This window comes from Crocodylus porosus, unplaced genomic scaffold (genome assembly GCF_001723895.1).
Source record: "Crocodylus porosus isolate Cpor-Errol unplaced genomic scaffold, CroPor_comp1, whole genome shotgun sequence".
Classification (NCBI taxonomy): Eukaryota; Metazoa; Chordata; order Crocodylia; family Crocodylidae; genus Crocodylus; species Crocodylus porosus.
In genome coordinates, this window is record NW_017728931.1 from 125,275,165 (window position 1) to 125,289,440 (window position 14,276).

A 14,276-nucleotide genomic window follows, 5' to 3' on the forward strand; every position below is an offset into this window, starting at 1 on the left:
TCACCCTGAATTACTATACCTTCATGTATCAGTAACATAATCACACTGCAAGAGAGAGAGACAGAGAGAGAGACAGAGAGAGAGACAGAGAACCTTGCTTATAGGAGAAAGGGCAGATGTGAGAAATAACTTAATCCTCACTCAGTGAATGGGTGTCATATAGTTTCAGTACCAAAGATATTGGTATAATATGATTCTGTATAGACTTCAGAAAACATGGTGCAGTACACAGGCTTGACTCATCCAGTTCTACTTAATGGTATACTGATTGAGCAAATAGGTATAGCTAAATATATCTCAACCCTTGATTTAAGCAAGGGCTGTTGGCAAACATTTTTTTATCCCTGGAATCAAAGAAGTCTGCGGCACTGAAAACTCCAAGGTTTAAATCCTGAACCTATTAAAGTTATTGGCAATACTCCCAATGGCTCTAGTGGGATCAGGCCTCCACCCTTAGTGTATGCATCTGTCCTTCTTTTCAGGAAACACACAGCCCCAGCTATGTTCAAAAGGCTAAGGGACTTTTTTTGTAAGCGTGAGAGCCCTGGCCTGAAGCCTATTTTATTAGTATGATATAGTCTTCTTTTGTACCACCTGGAATTAATGTAACAACTAGAGAAGGTACTGCAACAAATCCACAAAATGGAGGTGTCAGTAAAGTCAGGAAAAGAAGCGAGAGTCTGAGAGTTGGAGAGGGTCCAAAGGCAGGCATCAAAAAAAGTAAAGGAGTTTCAAGGCAATCCATACCAGGAAAGCTTGAGAGAGCTAGGTCTATTTAGTTTGGAGAAAAAGAGATTAAAGGGTGGCATTATAACAGTCTTCAAGTATTTGAAAAGCTGCCATAAAGAGGGAGTACAACTGTGGGCAGGACACATAGCAAAGGATATTTAGATTATATCTAATCTAATCCAGCAGCACATTTACAAGCTGGGCAACTCCCTTCTCGAGAGCACGGTGGCAGAAAGAGATCTTGGAGTCATTACTGATGCCAAGATGAACATAGGCCAACAATGCGAGGTTACGGTCAGTAGGCCTAACCGTACCTTGTCGTGCATTCACAGATGCATCTCGAGCAGGTCCAAGGAGGTGATCCTCCCCCTCTATGCAACACTGGTCAGGCCGCAGTGAAAGTACTGTGTCCAGTTTTGGGTGCCGCACTTCAGAAGGGATGTGGACAGCATTGAGAAGGTGCAAAGGAGGGCCACTTGCATGATCCAGGGACAGCAGGGCACACCCTATGTAGAGAGGCTATGGGACCTGAACCTGTCCAGCCTTCACAAGACAAGGCTGATGGGAGACCTGGTGGCTGGCTATAAACTCACTAGGGGGAACCAGCAGGGTTTGGGAGAGACCCTGTTCCCCCGAGTGCCCCCCGAGATAACAAGGAATAATGACCACAAGTTGTTAGAGAGTAGGTTTAGACTAGACATCCGAAGGCACTACTTCACTGTCAGGGCGGCTAGAATCTGGAACCATCTTCTAAGAGATGTGGTGCTGGGTCCTACCCTGGGGGTCTTTAAGAGGAGGCTTGACGTCTACCTGGCTGGGGTCATTTGAGCCTGGTTTTTCTCTCCTGTCAGGGCAGGGGGTCGGACCCTATGATCTACAAGGTCCCTTCTGACCCTACTTCTATGAATCTATGAATTATATCTCTGGGAAAAAATGTATGTAGTATTGTAAACATAAAGTAGTATAAATTGTCTGCTCCGGGAGTTGTTGAATCACCTTTACTGGAGTTTTTCAGGAGGAGGCTGGATAAGCACCAGTCAAGGGAAGATTTAGAAATAAGATTATTACATTCATATAGGGTGTTGGACCCTAAGGTCTCTTCCAACTGTATGATTCAGTGAGTTTGTGTTGCTACAAATTAGTTTGTTGAATTTGCTATTTCAGTGTTCCAGGCTCCAGATCTACAAAGCACTTAAGCACAGTATTAATTTTATCCACTTACTTTAAGTTAAAAATAGGTTTCAATCCTTTGTTGAATTGGGGCCTTGTGTAGCTTTTAATCTTTTTGCATTTATTTCAATAAGGCACCAGGGAACAAGGTAAAGCACTGTTTACAAATGACCCAATAGAGCCAGCACTTGCTGACCTCAGTGTTTGCTTCATGGGTGACGGTGATAACGAGAAGACTGCAGGCTTTGGGCACTCCAGTAGGGAGACCTCCCCAACCATTTAGGAAGTTAGATGAACATTGAAAAGTTGTTATAAGCAAAATTTATATGTGGAAATCGAAATGGGTCACACTCATTAGTTCTGTTTAAAGGAGGGAGGGAGGAGCAGAACTGGAGCCTTCTGTTGGTATTGAGCCAATTTATAAATAGCATTTTAATTATTGGATGCTCTCATTAGCATATGCTCTTAATCCAAATAAAAGCAAGGGATGGACTCCTATCTGGGTGCCTATGTTTGAAAATTTGGATACGCTTGTAAAAGGGAGGCTCCTAGGGAGCACAAAGGACTGCATGTAAATTGCTTGTCAGGAGAAATATTGTCATGAGAATTGTACAATGGAAAGGATGTTCTTCCTGTTTTCCATGAAATCTATTGATGTTAATCTATCTAGGCAACCACAGAGTCATGCCTTTACTACAAAAGTTGGAAGCAAACATATCCATGCTTTAAGACTCAAACATCCCTTGTCACCCAGAGAATCTGGTGTCTGAAATGTTTTGCCTAGTTAGACCTAGAGGTAGGGACCTTGCCTTTCAACAGGTTTTTGCTGAGTGCTATCCTGCCATTAGTGATTAACAAAGACCGCCTGCAGCTGTTTTTCCTTCTTGTTATGAAGTCACGGTCCCTTCCACTCTAACTCTGCTACATTCATGCCAATGGGAGTTTTGATATATTGACTTGCCCCCAAAAAATTGGAAGTTAGCTGGAGGTGATTTTAGGAAAACCACTCTCCTCTTGAAATGTTAATCTTCTGGGTATACCTGTGACAGCCATAGTGGGGGTTGCTTACTGTTTGCAATCTTTGGAGTTTAAATGGCAATTCACAGAAGCCTCCAATGAAGCAATCTGAGAAACAGCATAGTAGTGATATTTTTTCATCCATTGTGATTTACATTTTAAAATGTCTTCTTTTATCTTTTATTTTATAATCTGATACAGCATTTACAACTGTTCAGGGAGAGGGTGTTAAACAAATAGGTTTTTGTTGTCTTTTCATCTTTCTGTTTTTCACAAAAGCAAATGGAGTCTCTTTTATGCCATTAACCAAACTGACTTGTAAACAAAGAGGCAATTTAACGGCATCCTCACCGCATGCCATCCAAGCTTAACCCTGCAAAGTCTGAGCAATGCAGGGAATCAAATGATCAAGGAGATCACATTTTGTTGGGGACTCAGCAAATGATCATGCACTTACACTGTGCAAGAATATATTTCCAAAAGGCAATAAGCTCTTATCACTCTTCTTACCCAGGCTGCACCTCTGATTGATTTCTCTGCTTTATGTAACATCCATTTGGTGGAAGTGAACGACGGGTATTGTTAGAACTGTAGTGTATACCAGTCTGTTTTCAGCAAAGGAAGTAAGCTGCAGCATCCAAGGAACTTGCGGGGAGAAGAGGGTACACTTGCCCTACAAACAGCAGGGCTATTTGCATTTGCTTTATTCTTTATGAAATATACATTAATTTTCAATTAAAACAATTCCTGCAGTGCTTTTCACTGTAGCAAGTTGGCATGTTAGTTACAAGAAATATAAGCTCGTACATAATTGTACAGCTTTTATTGCAGCAAGTCAATATAAAAGTGCCACATTACTCAGGCTGGTATCTAGCAAAGTATATAAATCTGTTCAAGAATTAAGTAAGGAGAGGAGGGAAGAGTCAGGAGCATGTTTGAGCTACCCCCTGAGGAGAGCGCAGTTATACACTGCCTGTTTTAGAAGTCACTATGTGTATTCTTCTTTCCTGAATAAGCATAATTTGCCCTTTTCAGTGAAGAACATTTATGTTTCAACAATTTCTGCTCTTTTTAGACTTGTATGCCCTGGAAGCTATTAGGCTCGCCAGTTATGTTAATCCTCATGGCAGAGTATTTTACTGGTATATATTTCATGAAAACACCAACAACTTATCTAAAATAAAAACTTGAAAAAAGACTGAAAACATTGGGGGCCCTATTATGTTTATTTTAAATGTTTTTAAAAATAAAATAATTGTTAGCAGTCTGCACGGATTGTAACAACTCCTGAAAGGAAGGCTATATGTTGGGTTTTTTTGACTGGTGGTGTTAGGCGATATACTGAATTTTTCCCCATGGTTTCTTGTAGATCAGGGGCCAATAACTTTTATCTTCTTTCTGAGAAATGTCACGTGTGATGGCAACAGTTCTGAGTGGTTCGCGGTAATCTCACATTCCATCTACAGATGAACTGGATGTGCAACAGGAGCAAATTAAAGTCTTGCAAAGACATGTACTATGGTCCAACTCAGAAAATCACTGTAGTATTTACTTAAATCCTATTAAATGTAAGGGGTCTTTTGGTTGTTTTGCTCAATCAGTTTAAAGGGGGGCTTTGAATCTTTATTCATTTTGATTTTCTTTTTGTAGGAGGCACAACAAACAGAAAGAAAGCATGAGCCATAACAACTAAATCTTTCTTCCACTTTCCTCATGCTAATATTCAGAGATCCTTCTTTTGGAATTGAAAGAATCATATCAACATCATTCCCTAGTGAGTCTGCCCACTGGTAACATCTATAATAGTTGTCTATAGTTCACCAGTTCACTAATTATTGGTTACAAAACACAAATCAGAAACTAGCAACCTTTGATTACTAACAACATTATTAGAGGTGATCTATTGGTAAGAAAGAAGAATATGGTCTGTATTTTTTTTCTGAAACTGCAATGTTTGTAGCCATACAGACTACTGGAATGGGAAGTAAATCATAGAATAATAGAAAATTAGGGTTGGAAGGGACCTCAGGAGATCATCTAATCCAACCCTCTGCTCAAAGCAGGACCATCCCCAACTAGATCATCCCAGCCAAAGCTTTGTCTAGCCAGGTTCTGAAAACCTCCAAGGATGGAGCCTCCACCACCTTTCTGGGTAACCTGTTCCAGTGTTTTACTACCCCCTTAGTGAGAAAATTCTTCCTCATACGCAACCTAAACTTTCTTTGCTGCAACTTGAGACCATTGCTCCTTGTTCTGTCATCTGCCACCACTGAGAACAGTCTAGCTCTTTTGAACTTCTCTCCAGGTAGTTTAGGCTGCTATTAAATCCCCTCTCAGTCTTCTCTTCCCTAGACTAAATAAGTCCAGTTCCCTCAGCCAGTCCTCATAAGTCATGTCCCCCAGCCACATCATCATTTTTCCTGCCCTCTGCTGAACTCTCTCCAATTTCTTCACATCCTCTCAGCAGTGGGGGGCCCAAAACCAAACAGTACTCCAGATCTGGCCTCACCAAAGATAAATAGAGGGGAATAATCACTTCCCTTGGCCTACTGGCAACACTCCTACCAATGCAGCCCAGGATACTGTTAGCCTTCTTGGCAACAAGGGCACACTGCTGGCTCATATTTAACTTACTGTCTGCTGTCATCCCCAGGCCCTTTTCTGCAGAGCTGCTGCCTACCCAGTCAGCCTCCTGCCTGTACCAGTGCATGGGATTGTTTCGTCCTAAGTGCAGGACTTTGTACTTGCCCTTGTTGAACCTCATGAGATTACTTTTGGTCCAATTCTCCAATTTGTCTAGGTCACTTTGAATCCTAGCCCTACCTTCCAGCATATCTACTACTCCCTCCAGCTTGGTGTCATCTGCAAACTTGCTGAGGGTGGTAAGCCATCTTCCAGGTAACTGACGAAGACATTGAACAAAACTGGCCCCAGGGCAGCTGCCTGGGGCACTCCACTTGATAACGGCTGCGAACTAGACATCGAGCCATTGATTACTACCCTCTGAACCTGATGCTCCAGCCAGTTTTCTATCCACCTTACAGTCCATTCATCCAGCCTGTACTTCCTTAGCTTGCCCGAGAGAATGTTGTGGGAGACCATACCAAAAGCCTTCCTAAAATCAAGGTACACCACATCCACTGGTCTCCCTGCACCTAGCGTCAGTCACCTCATCATAGAAGGCAATCAGTTTGTTCAGGCATGACTTGCCCCTGGTGAATCCGTACTGACTGTTCCTGACCACCTTTTTCTTCTCCAAGTGCATAGAAATAGATTCCTTCAGGATCTTCTCCATGATTTTTCCAGGGACTGAGGTGAGGCTGATTGGTCTCCAGTTCCCTGGATCTTTCTTTTTCCCTTTCTTAAATATGGGCACTATGTTTGCCCTTTTCCAATCATCCATGACCTCTCCTGATCCCCATGAGTTTTCAAAGATGATGGCCATTGACTCTGCAATCACATCAGCCAATTCCTTCAGCACCTTCAGGTGCAACCCCATCTGGCCCCATGGACTTGTCCAGCTTTTCTAAATAGTCCCTAACCTGTTCTTTTGCCATGGTTGGCTGCTCACCTCCTGCCAAACCTGTGCTGCCCAGTGTCATAGTTCTACTCTAGTGATTATCCTACTCTCATAATGGTTGTCTACTCTCATATCTAGCAATTGTCCTATATATAAACAATTTTAGCAGCACCAAAATCTGCTTTCCGACTACAGCCAAACACAGGGCCTGTAATGAGTTTGCCCCTGACTTCCTTTAAATCTCTTGACTTGTTTACTGGAACTCTGGTTCTGATTCCCAGCACACCCTGACCTCAGCTTTGACTCTTGGTGCACCCTGACTTTGGCTTAGGCACCTGGCTTACCTGGGACTGTGGTTTTTACCCCTGGCTTACCATGACCTCAGCATTGACCCCTGATCCCTGTGAACCCAGTTCAGTTTTCACCCATTTACTAAGTGACCTGCCCTGACTGCCCACACCCTGGTCCCCAAGGCTAAGTACAGACAGTGAAAAAGCCAGAGGCTGAATTGATTCAGTCTGTGCAGGTTAGTCTAAACTACGCAGATTGAACTGATAAGTAAATGAACAGACCTTCGTTTTTAATTCAGGAAATGCAGCCATATGCCTGCAATGGCTCAAGTCAGAAGCTGTGGGAGGAGGGGGATGCTAGAGCATGCCTGTGAGCTATTGCCAAAGGGAAGGGAAGAAAGAAGCCCTTCAAGGATTTGCTCCCTCCCCCTGCTCTACAGGAGGTGGCGTGGCCAGGGAGGGTGGGGACCCTAGCTTGGGTCTGCTGATGGGAGCAGTGCCTGCCAGGCTTTTCCCCTCCTCCCACTCCCTGCTTGAGGGGGGTCAACTGCTCTCAGACTTGGCAGGGGTGTGTGGGGGGGGAAGGTAGTGGCATTGAATTAGTTAAAGATTGAACAGGAATAGCTCTATCTCTGAAGCAAGCATGTATTGAACACAGCACTTTGCAAATGACAGAACAACCGAAAACCTTTGCCTAAGCTAGGATACAGCCCAGTCAAACACAGTGAGAGCACACACAGCTTAGTCTAATTTAAAATGGAATATAATACGCCAAAAAGACAAGACCAAGTCCTGCCTAAGTCTTATGTAATCCTGAGGGCAGATTGTCTCCTTGCAGTCAGGTATTCAGAAAGTCTTGGCTTATGTATTCCAGTTTCCCACCTTTTACAGGGTCTTCTTTATAATGTAAATGTAGTTCTATGCTTTCTTTGGTCACACTAGCTCAAGTCGTCTGTGATCCTCAGCACATACATGATGATTGTGCCAGGTCTTTGCCAACCCCTCTCACCTCTCAGTCTGGTCCTGCAGGGCAGCACACTGAGCTGCGGTGGGGGGTAATTAAAACGCGTCCCAGACTGCAGCTGGGGTTTGCCTGCAGCGGGCAGTCCCTCTCAACCTGTTGCCCACCTGCACTCTGCTGAAGCAGAGAGCAGGGGGTGTGGACAGCACACTGAGCTGGGGACAGGGGGATTAAAGCCCCTCCAAGACCCCAGACCCCAGCAGGGGTTTGCCTAGGGAGGACAGTCCCTCTCAGGCTGTTGCCCCACCCCGCCCCCACCCCTCCTGCTCTAGGGGGGAAAGGTCTGGCAGGGGCTGCTCCCCCCTCAGATTTCCCACCATCCCCACTTGTCAGGCAGCCCTCACTGCTCCGACTAGAGAGCAGAGGGGTGGGGCCAACCCTGCTCTCTGGAGCAAACAGCATGGCCCAACCCAGGGCTGCAAAGCATGCTGGGATGCTGGGAGACTCTGATTTAACTTAAGGGGTCTGGGGCAGAAGTTCCATAAACTGCTTTGACCTCAGTCAGGTTAAGTCTATTACTACATTCAACCCAGTTTATCTTAAACCAGTTTTGGCCCTTGTGAAACCGGTTTATGTGTACTGAACTTTTCTGTTACAGGTTCTGTTACAGGTTTAAACCAGTTTCTGATCACTTAAACAGGTTTACATGTAACTTCTGTTCTTAGCCTAGCAGGGCCCAGCTGCCTTCTTCACACAGCTGATGTTTTCCACTTGCAGCTGCTGCAGTAAAAGTTCCATATTCTCTAGCTACGCTCAAATTCACTTCTTCAACACCAGCCAGCCATCTGGATGATGTTGCAAATGCAAGCCACGATCTCTCTGCTGACGCAGATGCAAGACCTTGGGGTTGTGTTTGATGTGACATTCCAGTCTGTAGTACCAAAGAATTTTCCTCACGCAGATACATGCTCCTTTTAATAGAAAGAGAGAAAAGAATGTGTAAAACTCACTCAATAAAGTAGACTTCCCCCTTTTCTGTGTAAGCCATTTCCCAGTTATCGGGCAATGGGCCCAAATCATCATTCTCTTCAGGTTTTGTCTGCTTTGTTACATCCATATCCTCCTTTGCTTCTTCAGGCTGACTGTATCCTGGTGCCGGGCAAGGCTGTGAGGAAATTTCACCTGAGACGCCCATACTCTTCTCCTCATGTTCACTTGATTCTACAAGAAAACAGAAAAACCTTAAGATTTCTTTCTTGGGTTTATATCTTTTTATATAACATGGAAGGTTAACTGTGTAGGCCAATATCTAATGCTGGAAAACAGAAGTCCTAGGAGAAAGAAGATGATATTATGTTTATAAAAGTCCATTCTCCCTCTCACCCCCCAATGCACAATAAAATAAAGCAAGACAAAAATCTAAAGCATAAGTAATAAAAACCAAGAGATTCAAGTGCCTGATATACCAAGGAAAGCATGTTTTTCACTGCCCTCTATTGTTCTGAGGGGGTTTGAGGAGGGCGTACGCAATGTAGCTACACATCTCTGGTTTGCCCACAAACCAGAAGCGCTCTGTCTCCGTCTCTGCCAGAGCTCCTCCCAAACTAGCAGTCAGCATGGAAGGGAAGCCAGCCTTTCATCCAGCAGTGCTATTGTCCCACACCTTGTAGCTCTTAAAGTATTACGCCCATAATGTCAACACCCTGCTGTTTTACTGCGGCAGACAAAAAGCAGATTCTTTTCAACTTGAGGAAACACCCCCCCCCCCCACGGTCGTTCTTGTAATCATACCTCATGAAGAAATCAATTTGACCACCATGCAACCTAGCACTGTATATTAACCATATGTGAAGTGGCAGTGACTTCATTTTCATCATAATTTGTGAAACCGGGGTTTAAGTGATTCAGGCCACAGTCAATGACTGCTGCCAGCTGCATCCCAGAATCTCATGAGGGAGGATCCTGCTGTTCCCTTGCCTTTTTTCAAATGTTTGCTCTTTTACTCTTTACAGATTCCTTAAGTTGGCAAGTCAGGTTGTTTCTCTTTGGGGTATCCAACCCATTATTCTACCAACAGTCACTACAGGCAAATTCAGATTTTCTTAAATGGGCAAATGCTTTACAACTGAATAAGCCTCCTCAAATACAATGGTAGCTAAATACAAATGCACCTTTGTATTAATACTTCAAAGCATACTGTGAATGGGAAGCACATCTACAATTCCAGGGGACCCAACTACGTAAGTCTTATGCATACTTGACTTCCACAATCACTTAGCCATGGGAGGAAGGCTTACCATCCTGTGGAAGTTGCCAAAAGCAGAACAGACACAGGCTTTGCTCGGCTAATATCTCAAATGCTGTGATCTTTGTTATTTCAGTCTCACATGACACAAAGCCAGAGTGAGTCTCAGGGATGTTAAATTCCAGCACTTGTTTCCTTGTTCTATAGGGCTCCATTTCTTTTTTCAAAGGCCCCTAAGTGCTGATGTTCAGTTTTCCACGACAGGCCAAAGCAATTGGAGTGACTGTTTTCCACCCAACGCTCTATACCTTGATTTCATATTTTTATATAAGCCTCCATCTAAAAATATCAGGGATGTGGATAAAGCAACTTTATCTATGTTTTTTATTATTATCATAGTGAATTTTCAGGTTGTGTTCATTGCTGAATAAAATACCTTCCATATCTGCATGTATGAAGGAGAGGAATGCACTATGATCATCACACTAAACATGAATTTCAGCACTCTTTTGTAAAAAACATCTCTGATTTGACATTTGAAGGCTGCTGGCTGATGTGTTCTGGGAGTGGTGGGCATAATCAATAATCAAGAAAAATTCCTGAGAGGCAGGCAAACTTGTCATTGGCTGGCTAACAAAAAAGGGAGCACTTTAGCATAAAGAAACAGCCCTGCATCAGCAGTATTAGTGAGAACTGAGGTTTTTTGGATGATTATGCAAGTTTCCTAACTTTCAAATGGACAAAATTTAGTTATTTAAAAGGCATTTGGTGAGATAGGGTGGGATGAGTTTACAAAGGTAGATTTCATTGTAGTCAAATTTGTGTGTAGAACTATATCTGCAGTACTTTCGAGAAGTACATAACATCATAAATAGATCATTACATGTGATACCAAAAATAATGCAAGTAAAAAGTGCTTGTATCGCTATTGTCAGTCTTGCTCCAAAGCCAGTCTCCATCACATAGTGTGATTCAGAAGAACCCAACATGTTGCATTCTTTTGAAAATTTTGCCATGTGCATCACAGAAACTGCTGCGTACTGACTTTCGTCTGCTTATGAAAAAATGTAAACGTCTAAATAAGAGCTGAGTTCTTTTGAAAATCTGACCTAAATTGTGTGACCTGTAGCTTGAAGCAAAATATTAAAGCAGTGGAGGCCCTAGAAAAGAAAGTGTTATTCAAATTTGGGATGTAGAATCATAGAATCCTAGAAAAATCAGGATTGGAAGGGATTTTAGGAGGGCATCTAGTTCAATCCCCTGTTCAAGGCAGAACCATCTCCAGCTAGATCATTTTAGTGTATACTTTGTTTAGCCGAGTCTTAAAAACCTCCAAAGATAGAGATTCCACAACCTCTCTTGCAGCAAACCCCCCAATTTTTCTTTTATTTATTTTGAAATGCATTCCCTGCCTTCTCCAACTATTTCTGATTCTTTTTCTCTCCCTCTCTATTTCCTATAGATAAGTATGAGTAAGCTAAGACGTACAGTGAGCTAAGACATGGGATAAACTTTAGCATTTTTGTAGCAAGTTTTTTTTCTCTCTCCTTTGAGCCACTGTTTTATATTGTATAATTATTGTGTTTATACTGCTTTACTGATTTTTATCATTTTTTCTATTGATACTATATAATTTAGGCCTATATGTGTAAGTTAGCGTAAGTAATGTCAAGTTATGTCACGTTTCCATTTTGTAAGTCAAGCCTCCATCTTGTGTCCTCTGCCCAGGTATAACCTCATGTCTCATGTCTAACCAGTCTCATGTAAATTGGTTCCTGAATGAATGGGGATGAATGAGGGTGCTTCAGATACAATGGTAGCAGGCCTCTACTGAATAATCAACTCAACAATTGGATCATCAACTCAACGACTGGAGTTGAGTCACCCAGGAACCATCGACCTCACCCAGGGACAGAACAGAAACCCTTGAAAGACAAAGACCCTACAGAAATCAGCCAACCCACTATTGCAACACAGGCACCTGGAACTGCAGATCCCCAGTACACCAGGGCTGACCCTTGCCTGGGCATGCCCCTGCCACTAGGGTCATAGAAGGTCTGCCTCTATAAAAAGGGGTAGTGAAGACAGACCCAGTGGGACACCCTCTCCATCTGGACCAGCACTACACCATCCACCCAGAGGCCCTGCCGGTGACCCCCTCCGGACAACACCTTGCTGGAGAAGACCCCAACTGGCCATCAACGACCAACTCACAGCCCAGGATAGGTAGCTATCACCCACCTTCCTTTCTTAACCAAAGGACCTGGACTCTGTCTCTACACACCTTGAGTTCAATCCCTCCACCAAGCCTTTTTCTTGCTACCAGTGTATGTGAGTGTTTGTGTGTGTGTGTGTGTGTGTGTGTGTGTGTGTGTGTGTGTAGGAACCAATAACTTTGTGGGGCTATGTAGTGTGTTGTGTGTTTAATAAACTTGTTATTTTGAAACCCCGAGTTGAGTTTTTATCTTACTGACCTCCCAACCCTCCTCCTTGATTTCCCGGCAATCTCCCAGGTTTCTGCCTCAGTTTCCAGCCCCAATCTCCCAGCTTTCTGCCTCCCTATTTCCTGGCTGTCTTCTCCTTGCCACCAGGCTTCTTCCCTTGCTTCCACCCTGGCACCAGGTGACCCCCAGTAACCCCGGGGCACATTAACCCTAAGTAACCCCAAGCCCCAGTAACCTCGAGTAACCCCATGGCCACTTGACCTTAAGTAACCCCACACACCAAATTGCCCCAAATGCCCCCTAGGATTAACACACATCCATGAAAATGTGTGTTTGTGTATATGTATTGGGCACGAAGGTATTGACAACTGATTTTTGTCTAATTTTTGGTGTGTATAGTGTATATATGCTTGAATTGGCGATAGGTGTGAATATACTTAATCTGGTCATCTTGGATGTGTATGTGCCTGAGTTGGTAGTGTGTGTGTATGCACCTAATTGATTTTTGTGTCTGTATATATGCCATTGTGTCACACCCTCCCATCTAACAGTGTAATTTGGAGATCCTGAAAGTTGGCCTGGCCCCACAAGACAACACTCAGGGTAACTGATTCCAGTGTTTTTTGACCCTCCTATTGACAAAGTTATTACTAATATCTAACTTAAAATTCCCTTACTGCAACTTGAAACCATTGCTCCTTGTTCTGTTATCTTCCACTACTGAAAACAGTCCAGATCCATCCTCTTTGGAACCACCCATCAGGTAGTTGGAGGCTGGTATTAAATCTCCTGTCAGTCTTCTCTTCTCTAGACTAAATAAGCCAAGTTCCCTCAATCTCAGCTCATAAATCATGTGCCTCAGCCCCCTTACCATTTTCATTATCATCTGTTAGATTCTCTCCAATTTATTCACATTCTTTCTGCAGTGTGTATAAGGGTGGGAGGGGAAGGGGACAAAACTGAACAGTACTCCAGATGTAGCCTCACCAGTGCAGAAGAGAGTGAAGTAATCACTTCCGTTGACCTACTGGCAACACGCCTACCAATGTAGCCCAGTATGCCATTAGTCTTGTCAGCAAGGGTACACTGCTGGTTCATATTCAGCTTATTGTCCACTGTTATTGTCCAGCTTATTGTAACCCCCTGGTCCTTTTCTGCTTACTTAGTGGGTCCCCAGGTTGTAATAGCGCTGGGATTGTTCCATCCTAAGTGCAGGATGTTGCACTTGTCCTTGCTGAACCTCATGAGATTTCTTTTGGTCCAATCCTCCAATTTTTCTAGGTCACTCTGGATCCTAGCCCTACCCTCCTGTGTATCTACTGTTCCCTCCAGCTTCGTGTCATCTGAAAACTTCCTGAGGGTGCACTCTATGACATCTTCCAGGTCATTGATGAAGATATTGAACAAAATCAACCCCAGGACCAACCCCTGGGGCACTCCACTTGATATTGGCTGCCAACTAAACATTGAGACATTGATTACTACCCTTTGAGGCTCATGATCCAGGCATTTTTCTATCCACCTCACAAGCCATTCATCCAGCCCATACTTCTTTAGCTTGCTTGCAAGAATGTTGTGGGAGACTGTATCAAAAGCCTTGCTAAAGTCAAGGTATATCATATTCACTGCTCTTCATGCATCCAGAGCCAGTCATCTCATCACAGATTCATAGATTGTAAGGCTGGAAGGAATCTCAGAAGATCATCAGGTTTAGTCTCTTACACCAGGCAGGAAAGACAACTGTGGTTAGTTGACCCCAGCAAGGTGACTGTCCAGTCTCCTCTTGAAGATTTCCAGAGTAGGTGATTGCACCACCTCTGGATGGATCTTATTCCACAGTCTGGACACTCTAACTGTGAAGGTGTTTTTCCTAATGTTGAGCCTGAAATGGTCTTCAAGG

At 43.5% G+C, this 14,276-nt stretch overlaps 1 protein-coding gene across 12 annotated transcripts in view; it reads right to left on the reverse strand.

Moving 5' to 3' along the window:
- MAGI2 (membrane associated guanylate kinase, WW and PDZ domain containing 2) overlaps nucleotides 1-14,276 on the reverse strand; it is a 1,214,455-nt gene that overhangs the window by 388,228 nt on the left and 811,951 nt on the right. For all 12 annotated transcript variants that reach the window (XM_019543630.1, XM_019543629.1, XM_019543624.1 and 9 more), the window contains one exon: nucleotides 8,698-8,908. In XM_019543630.1, the coding sequence (XP_019399175.1) occupies nucleotides 8,698-8,908 (211 nt within the window). The remainder of the gene's footprint in view (nucleotides 1-8,697; nucleotides 8,909-14,276) is intronic.